Source organism: Triplophysa dalaica, chromosome 19 (assembly GCF_015846415.1).
Source record: "Triplophysa dalaica isolate WHDGS20190420 chromosome 19, ASM1584641v1, whole genome shotgun sequence".
Classification (NCBI taxonomy): domain Eukaryota; kingdom Metazoa; phylum Chordata; class Actinopteri; order Cypriniformes; family Nemacheilidae; genus Triplophysa; species Triplophysa dalaica.
The window spans coordinates 19,444,749-19,461,954 of NC_079560.1; the positions used below are offsets into that span (position 1 = coordinate 19,444,749).

General features: G+C 36.0%; 1 protein-coding gene across 2 annotated transcripts in view; it reads left to right on the top strand.

Annotated features, from left to right (window-relative positions):
- Positions 1-3,255: 3,255 nt before the first annotated feature.
- The window catches only part of acsl6 (acyl-CoA synthetase long chain family member 6), a 40,913-nt gene continuing 26,962 nt past the window's right edge, over positions 3,256-17,206 (top strand). Inside the window, exon 1 of one of the 2 annotated variants that reach the window (XM_056730285.1) lies at positions 3,256-3,348. Coding sequence is in view for 1 of the 2 variants with exons in the window: in XM_056730278.1 (XP_056586256.1) it covers positions 3,295-3,348 (54 nt within the window). In the remaining variant the exon portion in view is untranslated. The remainder of the gene's footprint in view (positions 3,349-17,206) is intronic. The other variant, XM_056730278.1, reaches the window with a different exon arrangement.

The following is a 17,206-nucleotide window of genomic DNA, read 5'->3' on the forward strand; positions in this document are numbered from 1 at the left end:
CGTATGTTTTGGATCACTCAGGACTACCTCCACATATTGAATCTACACGAAATACACAAATTCATCATCATTTGTTTACCTGTTAATTTCATTTGATCTTTTAAATAGTTTTCTTAAGAGAGATAACATTACTCTGGAGGAAGGAAAAACCCCAGTCACCCCGAAGGAAGAGAAAATCTGAACTTCACATTGAAAGTTTTTTTCTTTTCCGTCCAGTTAAGGAGCGGCATTTTCAAAAGAATTTTCTCAGATGGGACTTTGGTCTGTTACAGCTATTCTACAAGAGAAACTAAAACCATCAGTTGTTTCATATTTGAAATGGTTAGAGTGCAGCAGCAGTGTTAAGCCGATTTAATGAAAAGTGCAACAATGCAGAGGAAAACCTGCTAAACCTAAGGCATGAAGGAACTGCGTCCTCTGTTGGTGATTGTTAGAATTGTGACAGTTCAAAATGAGAGTAAAATAAACCAAACACTTTAAATAATATGAAAGGACAAAAGCACCAGATGTTTTATTTTCCAATCCAACCCTGTAACTTTAAGGATATTCATCCATATATTGAAATTGTCTGTCTGAGTAAATTCCTCAACTACCTTTATTTTACTCTTAATAGCCCTAGGTAGATGTTATATTTCAGTTTTTATTTGAATTGTAAATGAAAATAAAAATAAAACCCACCACAGCATTTTCCTTCACTTTTCGTTTATGCTGTTTTATTCTGTATCAGTTTAGCTTTTATATTTTTGTGTTATTATTATTTTTAATCTTTTTGGTCTATTAGACTTGTTTGTTTTGTTTTGACTATTGTCTGTTACCTGACGCTGTTTTGTCTTTAAATAAAGTCAATTTCCATATGAATCCTTAATAAACCTATAACTCCTCTGTGTCATGAAATGCAGCTTTAGTTACAGTTTTTACACTTGCTATTACAATTTTTCCAATACTTTTAACAGTTTTCCTAAACTCTTCCGACATTTATCACAACATCTGGCTGTGTAGGCTAAATCCAGAAATACATATATTCAACACAAATCTAAAATGCTTTAACTTCTTTAACATACATGCTCAACCAAGACCAAAACATTGTATTTTTACTGCCAAATTTACAAATGCTTTCACACTGTTTGTCAGAACAGATAACATCACTTTCTTAACCTATAACATTATATAGGGGCGGTTTCCCGGACAGGGATTACCTTAAACCAGGTCAATGCCTTAGTTTAATTTGACAATTTAAGAAATTTTAACAAATATGCCTCACAAAAAACATTACTTGTGTGCATTTTAAAACACCACAAAGACATGGATGTATTTTACTATACAATGGTGTGAAAAAGTATTTGCCCCCTTCCGGAGTTTTAGTTTTTTTGCATATTTGTCATTCTTAAATGATGCAGATCATGAAAAAATTTGTACTCAAAGAAAACCACAGTAAATACAAAATGCAGTTTTTAAGTGATGGTTTTATATATTGAGGGAAATAACAACCCAAACATTTCTGACCCCATGTGATAAAGTTATTCCCCCTAAACCTAATAACTAGTTGTTCCACCCTTTGCGGCAACAACTGCAATCAAGCATTTGCGAAAGTCTTTCACATCGCTGTGGAGGAATTTTGGCCCACTAGGAATCACAGGCTCTACCCTATGCTGGTTCAAATTCTACCTCTCCGACAGATCCTTCAGGGTGTCATGGAGGGGCTCGCTGTCCACGGCTCACCACATGATCACTGGGGTCCCTCAGGGGTCGGTGCTTGGACCGCTGCTTTTTTCCATCTACACGACATCACTGGGACCCATCATACAGGCACATGGCTTCTCATATCACTGTTATGCCGACGACACCCAGATCTACATCTCGTTTCACCCAGACGATACCACTGTAGCAGCTCGCATTACAGCCTGCCTCGAGGACATCTCAGCTTGGATGAAAGACCATCACCTCCAGCTGAACTCTGCCAAGACCGAACTACTCGTGTTTCCGGCACACCCTACGGTCCAACACGATTTCAACATCCATCTTGGCAATACCACAATCACCCATTCCAAAACAGCCAGGAACCTCAGAGTCATATTTGATGAACAGCTGTCCTTCAATGATCACATTGCAAAGACAACACGGTCATGCCGATATGCCTTATTCAACATTAGAAAGATCAGACCATATCTCACGGAGCATGCGGCACAACTCCTTGTCCAGGCCCTGGTGATCTCAAGGTTGGACTACTGCAATACTCTCCTTGCTGGTCTTTCTGCAAAGGCTATCAAACCACTTCAGCTGGTTCAGAATGCAGCAGCACGCCTCGTCTTCCAACAGCCCAAAAGGGCTCATGTGACTCCCCTTTTCATCTCTCTTCACTGGCTACCGGTTGCAGCCCGTATCAGATTCAAGTCACTAATGCTTGCCTACAGGACTATCACTGGATCTGCACCGGCTTACTTCCACTCTCTCCTGCACTCCTACACCCCATCAAGATCCCTGTGTTCAGCAAACCAGCGGCGGCTTGTATTGCCTTCCCATAAGGGCAGTAAATCGCTCTCCCGCTCTTTCTCATTCACAACTCCTTTCTGGTGGAACATTCTTCCTATCTCTGTCCATTCAACCACATCTCTCACAACATTTAAAAAACTACTTAAAACCCATCTCTTCTGTGAATACTTGACAAACAAATGAGAAAAAAAAAATACACTAACCCTTTCTCTCAACAGGTAGTGGTCTAGCTTTTGTTGAAACCAGTAACTTTGTATTGGCACCTAATGTATTATGACTCCTGTATGAACTATCGCTTATTGCTCCTAAACTCTTTGTAAGTCGCTTTGGATAAAAGCGTCTGCTAAATGTCTAAATGTAAATGTAATGTATTTTAAGACAAGAACCTTTGAATAAATCAAGTTTTCTGTTCTGATCAAATATAAATATAGCCCAAGATGATAGAGGCATTCTGTAGCATGACTTAGCCTACTGTTACCGAAAAACAGTGATAACAGGAGTTCTTTTTGCATACTGTACATAAAAAATGTGCAGAATGGGCCCATCTGACAGGTCCAATTACTAAAGAGATCAAATAGTGATAGTGTGGTGAAGGCTTATATCAAACCTGTCCTGTCATATACATTTGTATAAAACGCATCTAAAGGTAAAATACTCTCATCCTCTGTGACTTTTTTAGTGTGTTGTGTACAGTATGTACATGCATACGTAATACTCCATCGCAGTTAATGAAAAGTGAAAGTAAAAGAACATACCACAGCGCATTTGTCCATCACCCGCTACCTCCACACTCGCTTCACAGAGATGCGCAGAAATCATCTTTATTCTGTGGATTATGTCTTAAAAATCGACCTGCAGGTAAGCGAAGACATTTCTCAAACTTTTATCGTATGGTTAAACGTTTTTTGTTGTGTGTACAGTAAAGACATCATAACACATTATGCTTTGATAATAACTCGCTAAACAACTCGAAAATAAATAACTCGACCTGATAGCGAAAGAAAATGTGTTTTTAAATGTCTTGTGTCGTCACTGCATTTAATGTACATCAAAATAGAGTTTAGGATGGAAAATGTAACATGTTGTGTTTTTGGCCAATGAGAAAGTGAAAGCGTTTAAAACAGCCTTGTGTGTGTGTGTGTGTGTGTGTGCGTGTGCGTGCGTGCGTGCGTGTGTTTGGCTTTACTGTGTTTGGGTTGTCATCCTGATATCATTTCAATTTAACCTGATCCCCACGTTCATTTACGTTATTTGGTTGTAAAAAGATCTTATAATGAGCACGTAACGTGAACTGTATGAATGATGGATCCCGAGTGGTTTTAATGATCTGCTCACGTCCAGGCATACTGTTCACAATTGTTCATTGAAAAAAAATGTCTAACTGAGTTTATAACTGTTAAAATTCAATGATCTGAAAGATAGAATAATATGTTTCAAAGCGTTGTTCTGAGCTGTTTTAGTAGCTACTTATTCTTTGGCGATATGAACGTATACGTTTCTTTTACGATTGTCCACTAGATGTCAGTCTAATCAAATGAGAGATTGATAGATAGAGATAGAGAGAGAGAGAGAGAGAGAGAGAGAGAGAGAGATTGCTTAGGCAATGTAAAAAAAAAATATCATGCCAATAAAGCTTCATTAGATCTTGAATTTGAGAGAGAATGGGGATCGCGAGGGCGATTCAAAAGCTGAGCATCGAACGTATGCTATATGAATATTATAGGTTCTATAATGTAGGCTAACAAACACGAAGAAAGCACACAGTAGCCTACAAGTTTTATGAAATTTAATACAAAGTAAATTTAAAAGTAAACTTTTGAATAAAAATGTGTTCAAGTATGATATATATAAATACCATACACAAAAACAACGAGTCATAGGGAAAGTTTCTTCCGTTAAAGTGTTGTTACATGTAATAATTCCTCCTGCAGAGGGCGCTGTGTGCCGTAATGTCTTTTAACTGTAAACAAGCTGTGTGTCTCTGTGTCCATGTGTGACCAATATTTTCAGATAACAGGAACTTGTGTAGGAGCTTTCAAAATGAGGGTAATTTTGGCTCTGTAATTCCTTTTTATATGTAAATCTAACTGTTAAAGTGCTTTAATAAGAAGTGCATCACAGAAGGGTACAGATAACCTGAATGCGTCTAAAAGGAGTAAAATAGCAAGTAAGGCTTCAGAGAAACTGTGTGGATTATGTTCCAAAAGATACAGAACGCAACAACATTAAGAGACTGTTTCAAACAGGAATTTAAACAAACACCACATCAAATCAAAATGCATCAAAACGACTTCACATTTATTATACAGTTTTAATGATCCATAAATGTTCCATAACAGGGTTTATTTTCTTCTGGGATCAACTCCAAGTAACCTTTACTAGAAGTCCAGTTTGGGTTTATAGCACTATAAAACTGGATCATCCACTTCTGTGACTCACTGCAGGTGTTGATCTTTTAGGCAAATCGTTGTCTCCTCTGACAATGTGTGTCCTACTCTTTTAGAAAACAGTCAGACTTTGTAAGTGAATGAGGTTTGCATGATTCAGGGCTTTGTTGGGCTATAGTTTGCATTTAGTTTTGCACAAACCAGATTTCGTCATGATTCTACAGCAGTCTGCAGTAAATATGAGGTCAAAATGACTGCTGAAGGATTTATAATCAGATCATCAGACATGGTTGTGATATGGCACGAAAAAAATAGCATGACATTATCTCAGGCGTGAAGCATTTAGACTGCCGAAACTTGTTTTGAACGTCTGCTGTTCTAACCGCACTTCCTTTATATCATACTGTATAAACCTGCATTAAAGGCGGCTCAGTCCTATACATTATATCGACTGTTGTAAATGCAATTCAACAACAGCACAGATGCTAAAGAGTCACTGCAATGATCACAATAATATAACGTCTATTTAAACAACAGCATGTACAGATCTGGATGCAGCTTCCTGCTTAGTCTAAACCATAGTAAACTATAGTAAACTGTATTAAAAAAATGTTTGGGGGGGTTGAGCATTTGTAAATACTATGGTATAATACAATATCTTTTCACGTGTGTTGGCTTGCGAGACATTACTATACAGTATATATATGAGAAGGTCGTATTCAGTTCTGTATAGTAATAGAGTTTGGAAGATAGATTTTCTGGTTTGGCCTGCAGGTTGAGTGACATAAGGACACCAGGTTGATAGAGTTTTCTTGTTTTTATGCACAGGCATGCCACAGGCTAACAATTCGTCAACATCTAGGTGGGGTTAAACTATGGCATCCAGGGAAGCTGGGTGAATTCCACTGACACAGAGGAGGATTTCTTGTAAATGCCTGCATTTCCCCTCAACGGCGCCTCGGTCTGGTCACGCACCAGTATTACTGCTGGAGCAAAAGTCACGTGATTTACAAGAAATCCAAGCTGCCTCTGTTTAGCTCAGCATACAACAGACTGACTCCTCCTCCTCCTCCTCATCGGCCACAAACAAATACTTTCTAACAGCATTATGGCCTAAAGATCTACTGAACATTATTATTGACGTTTTATTCTTCATATAATATTTATATGAACTCCGTATGGATTGCTTTTCAGAAGTTTTGCACGTTTATGTGTCAGTAGATTTTAAATCACAGGCATGTTGATGTGCTGCACAGGTGCACTTTCTAAAAACTGTACACAAATATTTACTTGGACCTTGATGTTGAAAATATTCTGAAGGGACCTATCGTTCACTCTTAAATCACACTGTTTATGTAGGTCATGACGTGGCAGGAGGTTAATTGTGGCTCTTATTATGGTTATTCATTTACATATACACTTATCATTAGACACATACACAGAGTTGTCAGGTTAAAGACACAGTTTATGATGACAGATATGAGTAGACAGTAGAGTGACATTTCTAGCCATTTAAATGCAAGAACCCTGTTGGTTCCTAAATGATCTAAATCTCAATAGACATTACTGCTTGGTAAGGCCTCGTTCTGTCGATATAGTACATGAAAGACTGCAGGTGCATCCTATATGACTAGATAAATCTTGTCATTACAATTACTGTTTAGCGTTTCATTGGTTCACATTATTGGTTCACAGAAGATGTGAAAGATCTTTTAGTGCTCTAAACATGATTCAGACAGCTACCTGCATGATCTTATCAGTTAAACACGCTTCCTTTGGGGATATTTTGTATTTTTGATGTCTGTCTGTTTAATCAGGCTTCAGTCAGCGAAGAAGATGGTGAAGGGTTCTCATGGTGGAAATTCAATGTCTTAAAGGGACAGTTCACCCAAAAATGAACATTCTGTCTTCTTTTACTCACCCTCACGTTGTTTCAGACCTGTATACATTTCTTTGTTCCGTGGAACACAAAGAAAGATATTTGGAAGAACGTTTACAATTTTCAGATTTGGTACATCATCGACTACCAAAGTAAAAAGAAAGTTGAAAACACACACTGTAAAAAATACAACTTCCAATTGTTCTCCCAACAAAGGTAATAAAGTAACTTGAACAATATACTGAACAAAATCAGCTTAAATGTGGTACTAACAAAGATTATTTTGTTGATTGTCCAAAGTGTAATAAAGTTTGACCAAGTTTGACCAACTTGCCAAACTGTGTACTCTCAACAAACGATTCAATTTTTTGAAAGGTTCCAACTTGCATTTAGAGATCCTTTTTACTTTGTCATGTTTGATGATTGTTACCATGACTGAAGTTGGTGTGCTCTATGTTGAGTTCGAAGTAAATGATGCAGTGATGCCATTGCTAAACATGTGTGGTAATTTATATATTCAAGTTATGTAAAAGCATCATCTTTTGAGTTGGATCAACCAAGTTTATAGTTGTGTGAACAAAAATGTTGTTCTATGTGTCCATCAGAACATGATTTTATTTTTATTTTTGGGTGAACTATCCCTTTAAGTGAAAAGCAACGTCAGCTGATCCAAATGCAGTCACATGTCTAATACCACACGTTCCTTTAGCCATCAGACCTCATTGCCAGTCGTTATGGTCTCTGAGATTCATCTGAGTCAAAATGAAACCAGGCATGTGATTTGTGAAGTGGTAATGTGTTGTAGAAAACCCTCTCTATCATGCCTGTGCTGCCAAGATGTCAAAGGGTTACTGATAACCAGGTGTGTGTGTGTTTGTAGTGCATTGAGGATCCATTGCCAAGCTTAACAATAGACTTGAAGAATGCTTGCTTGCGTGAATGAAAGAGTAACAAAACTTGAAAGACTACTTTACTTTCCTTGTTTACTATCAAAGCTGTTGCTCGGAGAGACGGTTTTGTTATTAGTATTGAATTTCCTCTATATTGTCCATAAGACTGGAAAAGTTAGGGAAAAAAAAGTGTTGCTAAACTTTGGCCTCGTGTGATCTGTCATGCATCTGTCATGTCTTGTCTTCCCACACTTTGTAATGTGTTTTCACATGATTCTTTAAAAAGTCCACACAATATTTAAACTGCATGCTTTTTTGTTGGATTAAAAAAAATGTAAGTGTTTAGGTGCTGTATTTTAAGAAAGCCTGATCTCTCAGTTTGCCAATATCAAGAAGTTGGCTTTGTTTCTTTCTTAATGGATGTAATATAACGTGCAATAACGTGTGACAGGTTTAGAGAAGGGGGTCACTGTGTTTTTCTGACAGTCCAGCTGTCAAAAGTGATGCTAACATTGGATCTAAACAGGGCTGGAAATGAGGACCATGTGGGATAATAGAGTCCAGGACGGATCCAGCCATTTCCAGCGTTGTGTTATGATAGGATGGTTTGCTCTGTAATTCCGTACTACTGAACCTTAGTCCATTATTACATTTGACAAAAGTCAAACAGCAAAACTTTACATGCTACAGCTTATCAAACATATTTTGTCTTCAATAACAATCCCAATAAAAAATCTATGTTTTTTTCATTTTTAGATCTTTAAAGGAGAAGCTTCAATATTTGCACCCATTCAATTTCCATAGTCATTTTTATTCCTACCATGAAAAGTCAATGGTGACAAATTTTGAAGTGAACTATTGCTTTAATATCTGGTTGTATTTTAATATCTTCTTTTCATTTTTAGGGCATGCATGCTTTAATTTTATGTTATGTTATTAGCGAGTGAGGATATGTATTTTAAGTAAATTAAATATTAAACATATAATTCAGTAACACAAAAAATGATTATAGTAAACACGACTGTGTTCTAAATCTTGCCCAAAGCACAATTTTAACATAGGAAGGAATTATTCATGTATTTTATTGCTTTTTCTGCAGAAATTCTCAGTACCGTAACGTGTCCCAAATGACAAAACAAAATTTGTGTATAATAAACATGAATTAAGAACTAAGAAGCAGTGGAAAAAAGAATAGTTCATGAGTGATTTTTGCATCCTCTGTTACATTTTAAAGGACTGTTTGAACACACACATGATATTTAAATTAGATTAGATGATTAAATTCAACTTTATTGTCATTATGCAGAGTACAAGTACAGAGCTAATGAAATGCAGTTAGCATCTAACCAGAAGTGCAAGAGTATAGTGTTTTATATACATGAAAGTGCAGAGTAAGTGAAGCTATGATTTACAGAATGTACAGTGGAGTTGCTATATACAGTATTGAGCAGAGTATATACAGAATATAAATAGGAATGCAATGTAGGGATGTACGTTGGGTATGTACATTACAAACAGAGCAATGTAGGATTATAAATACACATTATGAACAGCAGCAACGTAAGAACAGTGGTAATAAATACAGTTGGATGAGTGTGCAAAAGTATTGTTAAAATGTATTCTATGCAAAATATCAGTAGTGCAATGATATTTTTATAGAATAGTTTACTGTGCTTTGTACAGTAACAACTTAGATAGTTACAGTGCGCTAGTTACAACAAAATGAAAGGGATTTCCCCAAAAGGAAAATTCTGTTATCATTTACTGCATTTTCGAACCTGTATGACTTTCTTTCTTATGCAGAAGAGAAAAGAAGATATTTTAAAGAAAGCTGATAACCCAACAGCACTGGACCTCATTCACTTATATGGATACAAAACCAATGCAAGTGAATGAGGTCCAGTTAGCAATATTCTTCAAAATATCTTATTTTGTGTATACCAGTAGGCTTCCTTTCAAATGTCTTACAGAATAACAGATTACTTCACACGTTTCTAGTTAAAATCGTTTTTTTCTTTAGTCACATTGTGAGCACGTTTTTTTTTTTAAATCTCATTACCAATCTTTTTTTTGTGTATATTTTTCTATATAGTTCATAGTCTTATTATGTATGAGTTGTTATACTGTGAAAAATTTGTTTAGGATTTGCTTTTTTCAGCAAAACATGCTCTGGGATTAACAGTTTTAATAGTTATGGTAATTAGAATTTTGTAAAAAAAATCTAAATTCTGTGAAGCTGTATATTTGTGTTAAAGTTCTTAAATGAATGCTTTAAAACGTGTCATACCTTGTTTTTATGAATTAAAAGTGTTGATGCAGGTGTATAAAAAAAATCACGTTTGACATCTTGAAACCAAGATTGGTTTCCAGGTTTGGTTTTGGTATTGGGTAGGATTATAGGATGTAAGAACAAGGTCATGCAGAAGAAGTCAATAATTTATGCTTCTAATAAAAACCCAATAAGCATGCTAATAAGCAACTAGTTAAGAATGAGAATGTGAGTCATTTAATTGCACTTATGTGCTGGGAACATATACTAGCAAGAAATAAAATGTGAATTTACACTGAAATGTTATTTTACTTATTAAGTCATGTTTCTTGGTTTTCAGTATCTGTGAATATACTCAGTGGAGGTTTACAAACCGTTCTGTACTGACTCTGAGATGGTAGCCGAATTAAACCCAAATACTTTCAGATCAGATTTCAGTTAAAGCAAAAAATACAGCAATCAGCGGAAGTAACCTGTTGCCCTGGATGCGTAGAGGAAGAGGAGGGTGACATTTCATCCGTCACCTCAACGTTTTTTTACCACATCCTTTGCAGTCAACTTTAATCAACTACTCTGGGAGTCACTATTGTTTATGTCCCCCAGATAACTGACGGAGTCAATGAGGTTTTAATATACGAATGTCAGTAGTGTGAATTAAACATCGCAATCAGCATCCCCATCGTGAAACAAGCCTGTATCTTACTGTGTTCTGTGGTATAGTACTGCAAACGGTCCAGCTATAATTTTGCACTTTTCTTACATAAAGATGAACATGTCATATACAAAACGGGGCAGCACAGAGTCTCGGTGGTAAGCACTGTTGCCTCACAGCAAGAAGGTCTGGGCTGAGACAGGAAGCCTTTCTGTGTGTAGTTTGCATGTTCTCCCCACCGTGGGACACCGGGTGCTCTGGTTTCCTCCCACAGCCCGAAGACATGCTGATTAGGTGAACTCAAGACTGTAAATTGTCCGTCCTCCGATCAGTGTATGAGACAGACTTCTGTTTAGATTGACTAATTCTCACCATGAATAAAGCCTGAGATGCTGGAACGGTGTTAACCTTTGATACCTTTTGATAAAAATGATACAATTAATGATTTAGCCCAAATTCAAACTCATTGGCCTTGGATTATTTTCTGTGAAACTCAAAACTGCAGCGGGTCCACTGACTAGAACCACAAACACTGGATGAGTAACAAAAATATGAACACTACACATGGGTTTAGAATGAAAACATTTATAAATACATAAATAAACAAATACATAACACAGCAGCAGACAAGATCAAATCTGTTGGTGCAACGGCAAATTACATCTTACATGCTGAGCCAGTCCTCCTCTAAAATTATAATTTACAGATAAATTTTGAGGTTAAGCCGGTGAAGAACGTTTAGGTTTTCAAGTATAGCTGGTGACTGGGACGGCTTGCGTGTTATGTGTTTAATCATTTTCCCGTTATTAGATTAACAAAAGGTATAAAAATATTATAATAATGCAATTGATGGACACTTCAAAAGAGCGATTTACAGCAAATTCAAGGAATACCAGTTGAACCCATAATTTTTGCACTGGAAACATTTATTCATTCATTCCTATTCAATATTTTACAAGATGCTCTAGAATATTTGATTCTGGCTAGTCGTGACATTTCAAGGTCTGTTATTCCCTGATAAGCACATTCCGGGTACCCTGAGTCATCTTGACCAGTGCAATTTAATATTGAAAATAAATTTAATATATGTGTGTATAATAAATAACCTATATGAAATTTGTCTTGTCTTGCTGCAAAACTATTTGGAAACTACTAATATACTTCAAATCAATATTCCATGTCCAATAACGTCTTGCTGTACATATCTCTTCTTAAAGAATAACTATTACAATGTCCTTAAATGACATTTCATGCAATGTGTGCAATGTTGCTGTATGTGAATATACGCAGTCTATCGAGTTGTAAAGCTGAAAGTCAAGTCAAGGCCAGGCAACCAGTGCAAAACAGTATGCAAACGGTGGCGAGGAACCCAAAACTTTAATGAAAAACGAATAAAAAAGTTCTTGGCTTGGGAAAAAGCTTCGATTCTGAATCACGCGAACGAGTCAGGTTGCATTTATAAAGTTACCTATGGGTTTTATACAAGTTAACAACACATGAAACAAAGCGTTCAATTTTCTTTAAGTTCAGCATATTCACAGCTTTTTATTTTCATTTTTTTTGTAGGGCTATATGCTTTGATAAAACATTTAAAGGAATACAGCAGCTTTGTGATATTGCAATGTGTTTTCTCAGGTATCAACCTGATACCTTTTTTATGTGCTAATTATGTTTTAACATACTTTTATCTGTTCTTTTCTTTCCTTTTCCATAAACCTACACCATTTTTACACATCTAATCATTTATCCTTTGGATAGATAAGTTATTTCAATATAGTAATTAATTGGTTTAGGACTTCTTTGTGTTTTGTAATTATTTGTTTATGAAAGGTGATTAGAAAGTGTATCAGTAAACCACCTGATTTTTTTACCACATCCTTTGCAGTCAACTTTAATCAACTACTCTGGGAGTCACTATTGTTTATGTCCCCCAGATAACTGACGGAGTCGATGAGGTTTTAATATACGAATGTAGTGTGAAAGTCCTGTTGGATTTTTTGTGACTTCCTGTCTGTGTCATGTGTTTTGTAGTCTGTTGTAGTTTTGGTGTTAAAGAGTCTTTCCCAGGTGTGCCTCGTCATCATGTTCAATTCTCACAAATCCCTTGTGTTTCAGTTGTTTGATGTCAGCCGTTATTTGATGTTGCTTTAGAGTCCCTGTTGAGCGATTACTTTAGTTCCTTGTTTCTTTATTCTTTTATTAATTTTTACTTTGTTTTATTTTTGATAAATCTGCTACTGCAAGTGAATCCGCTTCCTGTTACAGAGCCGCAGGAAACCCTGAATATCATACAGATTCAACCTATTTGCATTAAAGGAAAAACCTTTTTGTGACTGAGGTAAACACTTCTATGGGTCGAATTTGAGGGAAGTAAAGTGATATCGTCTCTACTGTTAATATGAAGTCGCAGAACAAACTTAAGAGATCATTTCAAAGACTTCTGTTTTAAATATAAAAATATCATTCTTTTTGTTTCATTCTGTATGAACTACTAACAATATTTCAACCAAGTTTCAAATTAAAATATTGTTTCTATTTGCAGAAAATGAAAACTGAAACAATTATGCTCAAAAACTGCAAAGAATAAGACATTTGCAAAGAATTTAAGCAATACAACAGTACTATTTGTACATGTATTTAGGGAAAGTTAAAAAAAAATCATCCGGAATTTTATCGCAGTTTTTGTGTTCTGTCATGCTGTCAGTAATTCACATTGCTTTTGGATGACTTTATGTAACTTCTGATTTTGTTGAAATCCAGACACTAGACTGGAATGACCACAATTCATAAAGAAATTATGATGTGAAATGAAAAAATAAATTATTATAATATACATACGTACTTAAAGGTTTTGAAATATTATTTACAGCATAGTTGAGCCCTCCTCTGTAGCTAAATTGAGGGGAAAATACCACCAGCGGCCTGTTAGGGAGATACCCCTGTGATAGACTGACTCACTGATGCTGTTGGCAAGACTTGCTCTTTCCGTTCTCACAGTAAAAGAGATAAACAACACCGTGTTTCAAAAGCAAAAGATGACAGCAGGGGGGCCTAGATCGACCTCAATGATTCATAGAAAACAGGGTCTGCTCATCTGTCATGTAAAACTTAAAGAAATACCATAAACTATAAATTACTTACAGCTAAGGACAAATTTTACTGTCTGAAACAACCCCTTTTGATCAAACATTCTTCGCTTGTTTTGGAATAAAGATCTGGCCTTCATCAACCTATGCATTTAGTATAAATCGTAATGGTGTATTTTTCACAGCGTAACGGTAATAACATGGTATAATCCGTACATCCTAACAGTCAGCAGTCCATCTATTTTGAATGAAAAAAGAAATATGACAAATAATCTTAAATGCAGTATACTCTTATAAGATAGCGTGAAACTGCTAAAGATTCACTTCTAAACCTCAAACTGTGCTACCCTGTCACATGTCATTTACATAACAACCAAATATATGCTTATCTGGAAAACATATACAGTACACAAAACTTTGCAGTAGTTTTGCAGCAGGTTTGCCAGTAATTTACTGTAGATTTAATTTACAATTTTGTTTTAAACATAAATTTACGTATTTCTTATATTTTCTACTAAGATTAAATATCTAAGGTCATTTTTCTTGTTATGTAAATGTATCGTAATTTAAGAAGTTTCAAATAATTTTTACTAAAAAATGAGAAAATAAGTCTTAAGAAGAATGTCATTTTTGCTGTGTTGCTGTACTTATGCCAGTCTCTTCTTGCTCATTCTGAATATCAAAAGTCAACGTGGTTTCATTTTGGTCAAAGTAAAGTTTAAATCAAATTAAAAACAGTACTAATAGGAAAGTAATTCAATCTACATTAAGTTACTTGCAAACCTGCTGCAAAACTACGGCAAAGTTTTACAGTGTATATATATATATACTGTATATATACTGTGTAAATAAAAATAAATAGATATAAATAGCATAAAACAATATTATTTTCTATATGTGTATGTATAGCACAAAAAAATGCTATTAGCTACCATTTACTTTACAATTCACAAATAAAATAAAACAAATCTTTAACATCATTCTAGGGAACGTAAGAGTTCTCACATACATCTCACAACAGAGTGAGTCTTTATATGATGAGGTAAATATGGTTTGGAAAGAACCTTGAAGCACTCACATGACACAAGGACAGATAAAGTCTCACATTGGTCTCATTCTGAACTGAAGGTGGTCATGTCGGTACTTTTAGGTTTTGTTGTTCTACTGACTGAAGCTTCAATGGCAAATGAGGAAGTGCATTAACTGGTCAATCCAAACAGAATACTAAACTGTCTATCTACTGACACACTGTTCTTACTGTCACAAAAATGTATTAAGTTTGTCAACACATAGTAATGCATGATCATAATAATTCAATCTTATTAAATGTGTGGAATATACAGGCAATAGTGTTCCTCTTTCGCCAAGATGAGAACAGTTTTAAGCTTTGTGGTCTTTTTCATCTTGCGTATAGTTGGACAGAACGAAAAGGGAAGTGAGCTGCATAGAGAGAGAGAGAGAGAGAGAGAGAGAGAGAGAGAGAGAGAGAGAGAGAGAGAGAGAGAGAAGAGTGTCTGAGATACTGTGATACGAGAAGCTGTTACAACACGTTCATTGACATCTCGATCTGCACACACAAAGAATCAGTGTTTGAATGCACACAAAAAGTCCCAGCTACACAAGTAAACCACAATTACATGAGATTTGACTGACAGGTAACTTTCAAAAGTTAATGTACATTGTTTCTGGTTGTGCATGTAAATGTGCCCCCTTATGTTGATATTCTTGAGATTTGTCGACCACACTTAGAAGTTTGTGTAGCCTTGCCGTTGATAAATGCACTTCAGTACACCTAGATACTTAAACAATCCATTGGCATTGTGGTTAGACTTGTGTTCATGTGTGGCTACTCGACTGGATAGCTGAGCTCATAATCACTCTCAGATGTTATTGACCCTACAAAACGTAAAGCTTGAAATACAGATGCCGTGACAAGAAGTTGAATAGAAACACAGCCAACCAGCTGAAGCAGAGTGACAAGAAAACAACAACGTCAATGAGCAGAATAGTAACAAAGACAAGAATCGCTGACATGCCTTTATGTCATCTGCATGAATGAGACGGGGCGATGCATACACCATCTAAAACATCTTCAGGGTGAGAGATTCAGTGCAGAATGTGAATCATTACCACACAATGAGAACCGGTGAATCTTCTATCTGTCATCTGCACAGCATCAGTGGAAGATCAGCGGGTCGAAAACAGGCTGTTACCAACGTTGGACTTTGATTTTTTTGCTCAAAAAGATAATTTATCAATGATAGATTACCACCATTAGATCTGTTGTAGGAGTGTCTGGGCTTCATGGTCTTAAGGGCATGGCATTCAACCCCATTGTGTGGGTTCCAGCAGTAGCAAAAGGCTGGCATGGGAGGTGCAGGAGAACTCCAGGTGTCCTCACCGATCTGCGAGATCGCAGGACAATAGTTACTTTCTGCCGCCAGTACTATGTTGAATATCTGACGGTCACGGCAGGCTGTGAGATGTAACTCATTGTTAATGCATGAACCTGATTTGGTGTCTGACTTCATGCATCTTTGCTCAGACCGACGATGACTGTCTGATCTCAAGCTGTGTAATATTACTCAGATGTAGGACCGTGCCACTGCATCCCATCAAAATTTCAAATCTTGCAAAACAGTTTGGCAAGGTACAGTCAAACACTTTCCATGTGACGCAACTAGGGCTGTGTATAGTTTGAAGTTTAGCGATTCTGATTCCACTTCTTATCGATTCCCAGTTCGGATTCCACAGCCAAAGTAAAACATTTTGAGATCAAACCTATAAAGTCCTTTAGCCTCCATATTGACTGCTTTGCAAATATATATATATATATATATATATATATATATACTAATGAGCACCGTTTTGTCTATATATACACATAACAATGTTTTGTCTGATTTATTACAATTTGTATTAGCCTAGTTTAGCTACATCATGGATAAACTGTAGTTACTACAATAAAACTATGGTAAATTTACGGTTCCTGTACTTTTTTACTGCAAATACTACTGTGAAACTATGCTTAGTATAGTAAAAATATTGTTCATGTTCATAAGGGCTTTTATTACACAGGAACAGAGGTTGCGCTAGACTTTTATGATGGACAGGCTCGTCAAAAATACATCATAATCTTTTCTTACCCGTCACAATGGTGCAAGGTGATATTACATGCCAATTAGCATGTTTGTGATGTCATCGCATCGTGCATGCGTTCTTTGAACTCACTGTATTTTAAAACCCAATAAAGCCAAAGTGGTCATCATATTTAATGTTTCTGTTGTCAGGCATAAAATATTAATTACAGACAAATATTCAAGTGTCCAGTCAGTAACAATGACAGTAACAAATACACAACGTCAAATCTTATGTAGTATGATGATTATTCAAACATCAGACCCCAAGGAAACTGTATAGCTTAAGTAAAATTTGGATTAAGGCGTCTGCCACATGCTTCAATATCAATATTATTCGAATGTATCTTTAAAAGACTGCACGTAATGAAGCACATTTTGATAAATATATTTACACACATGTGGAAAATCATTTG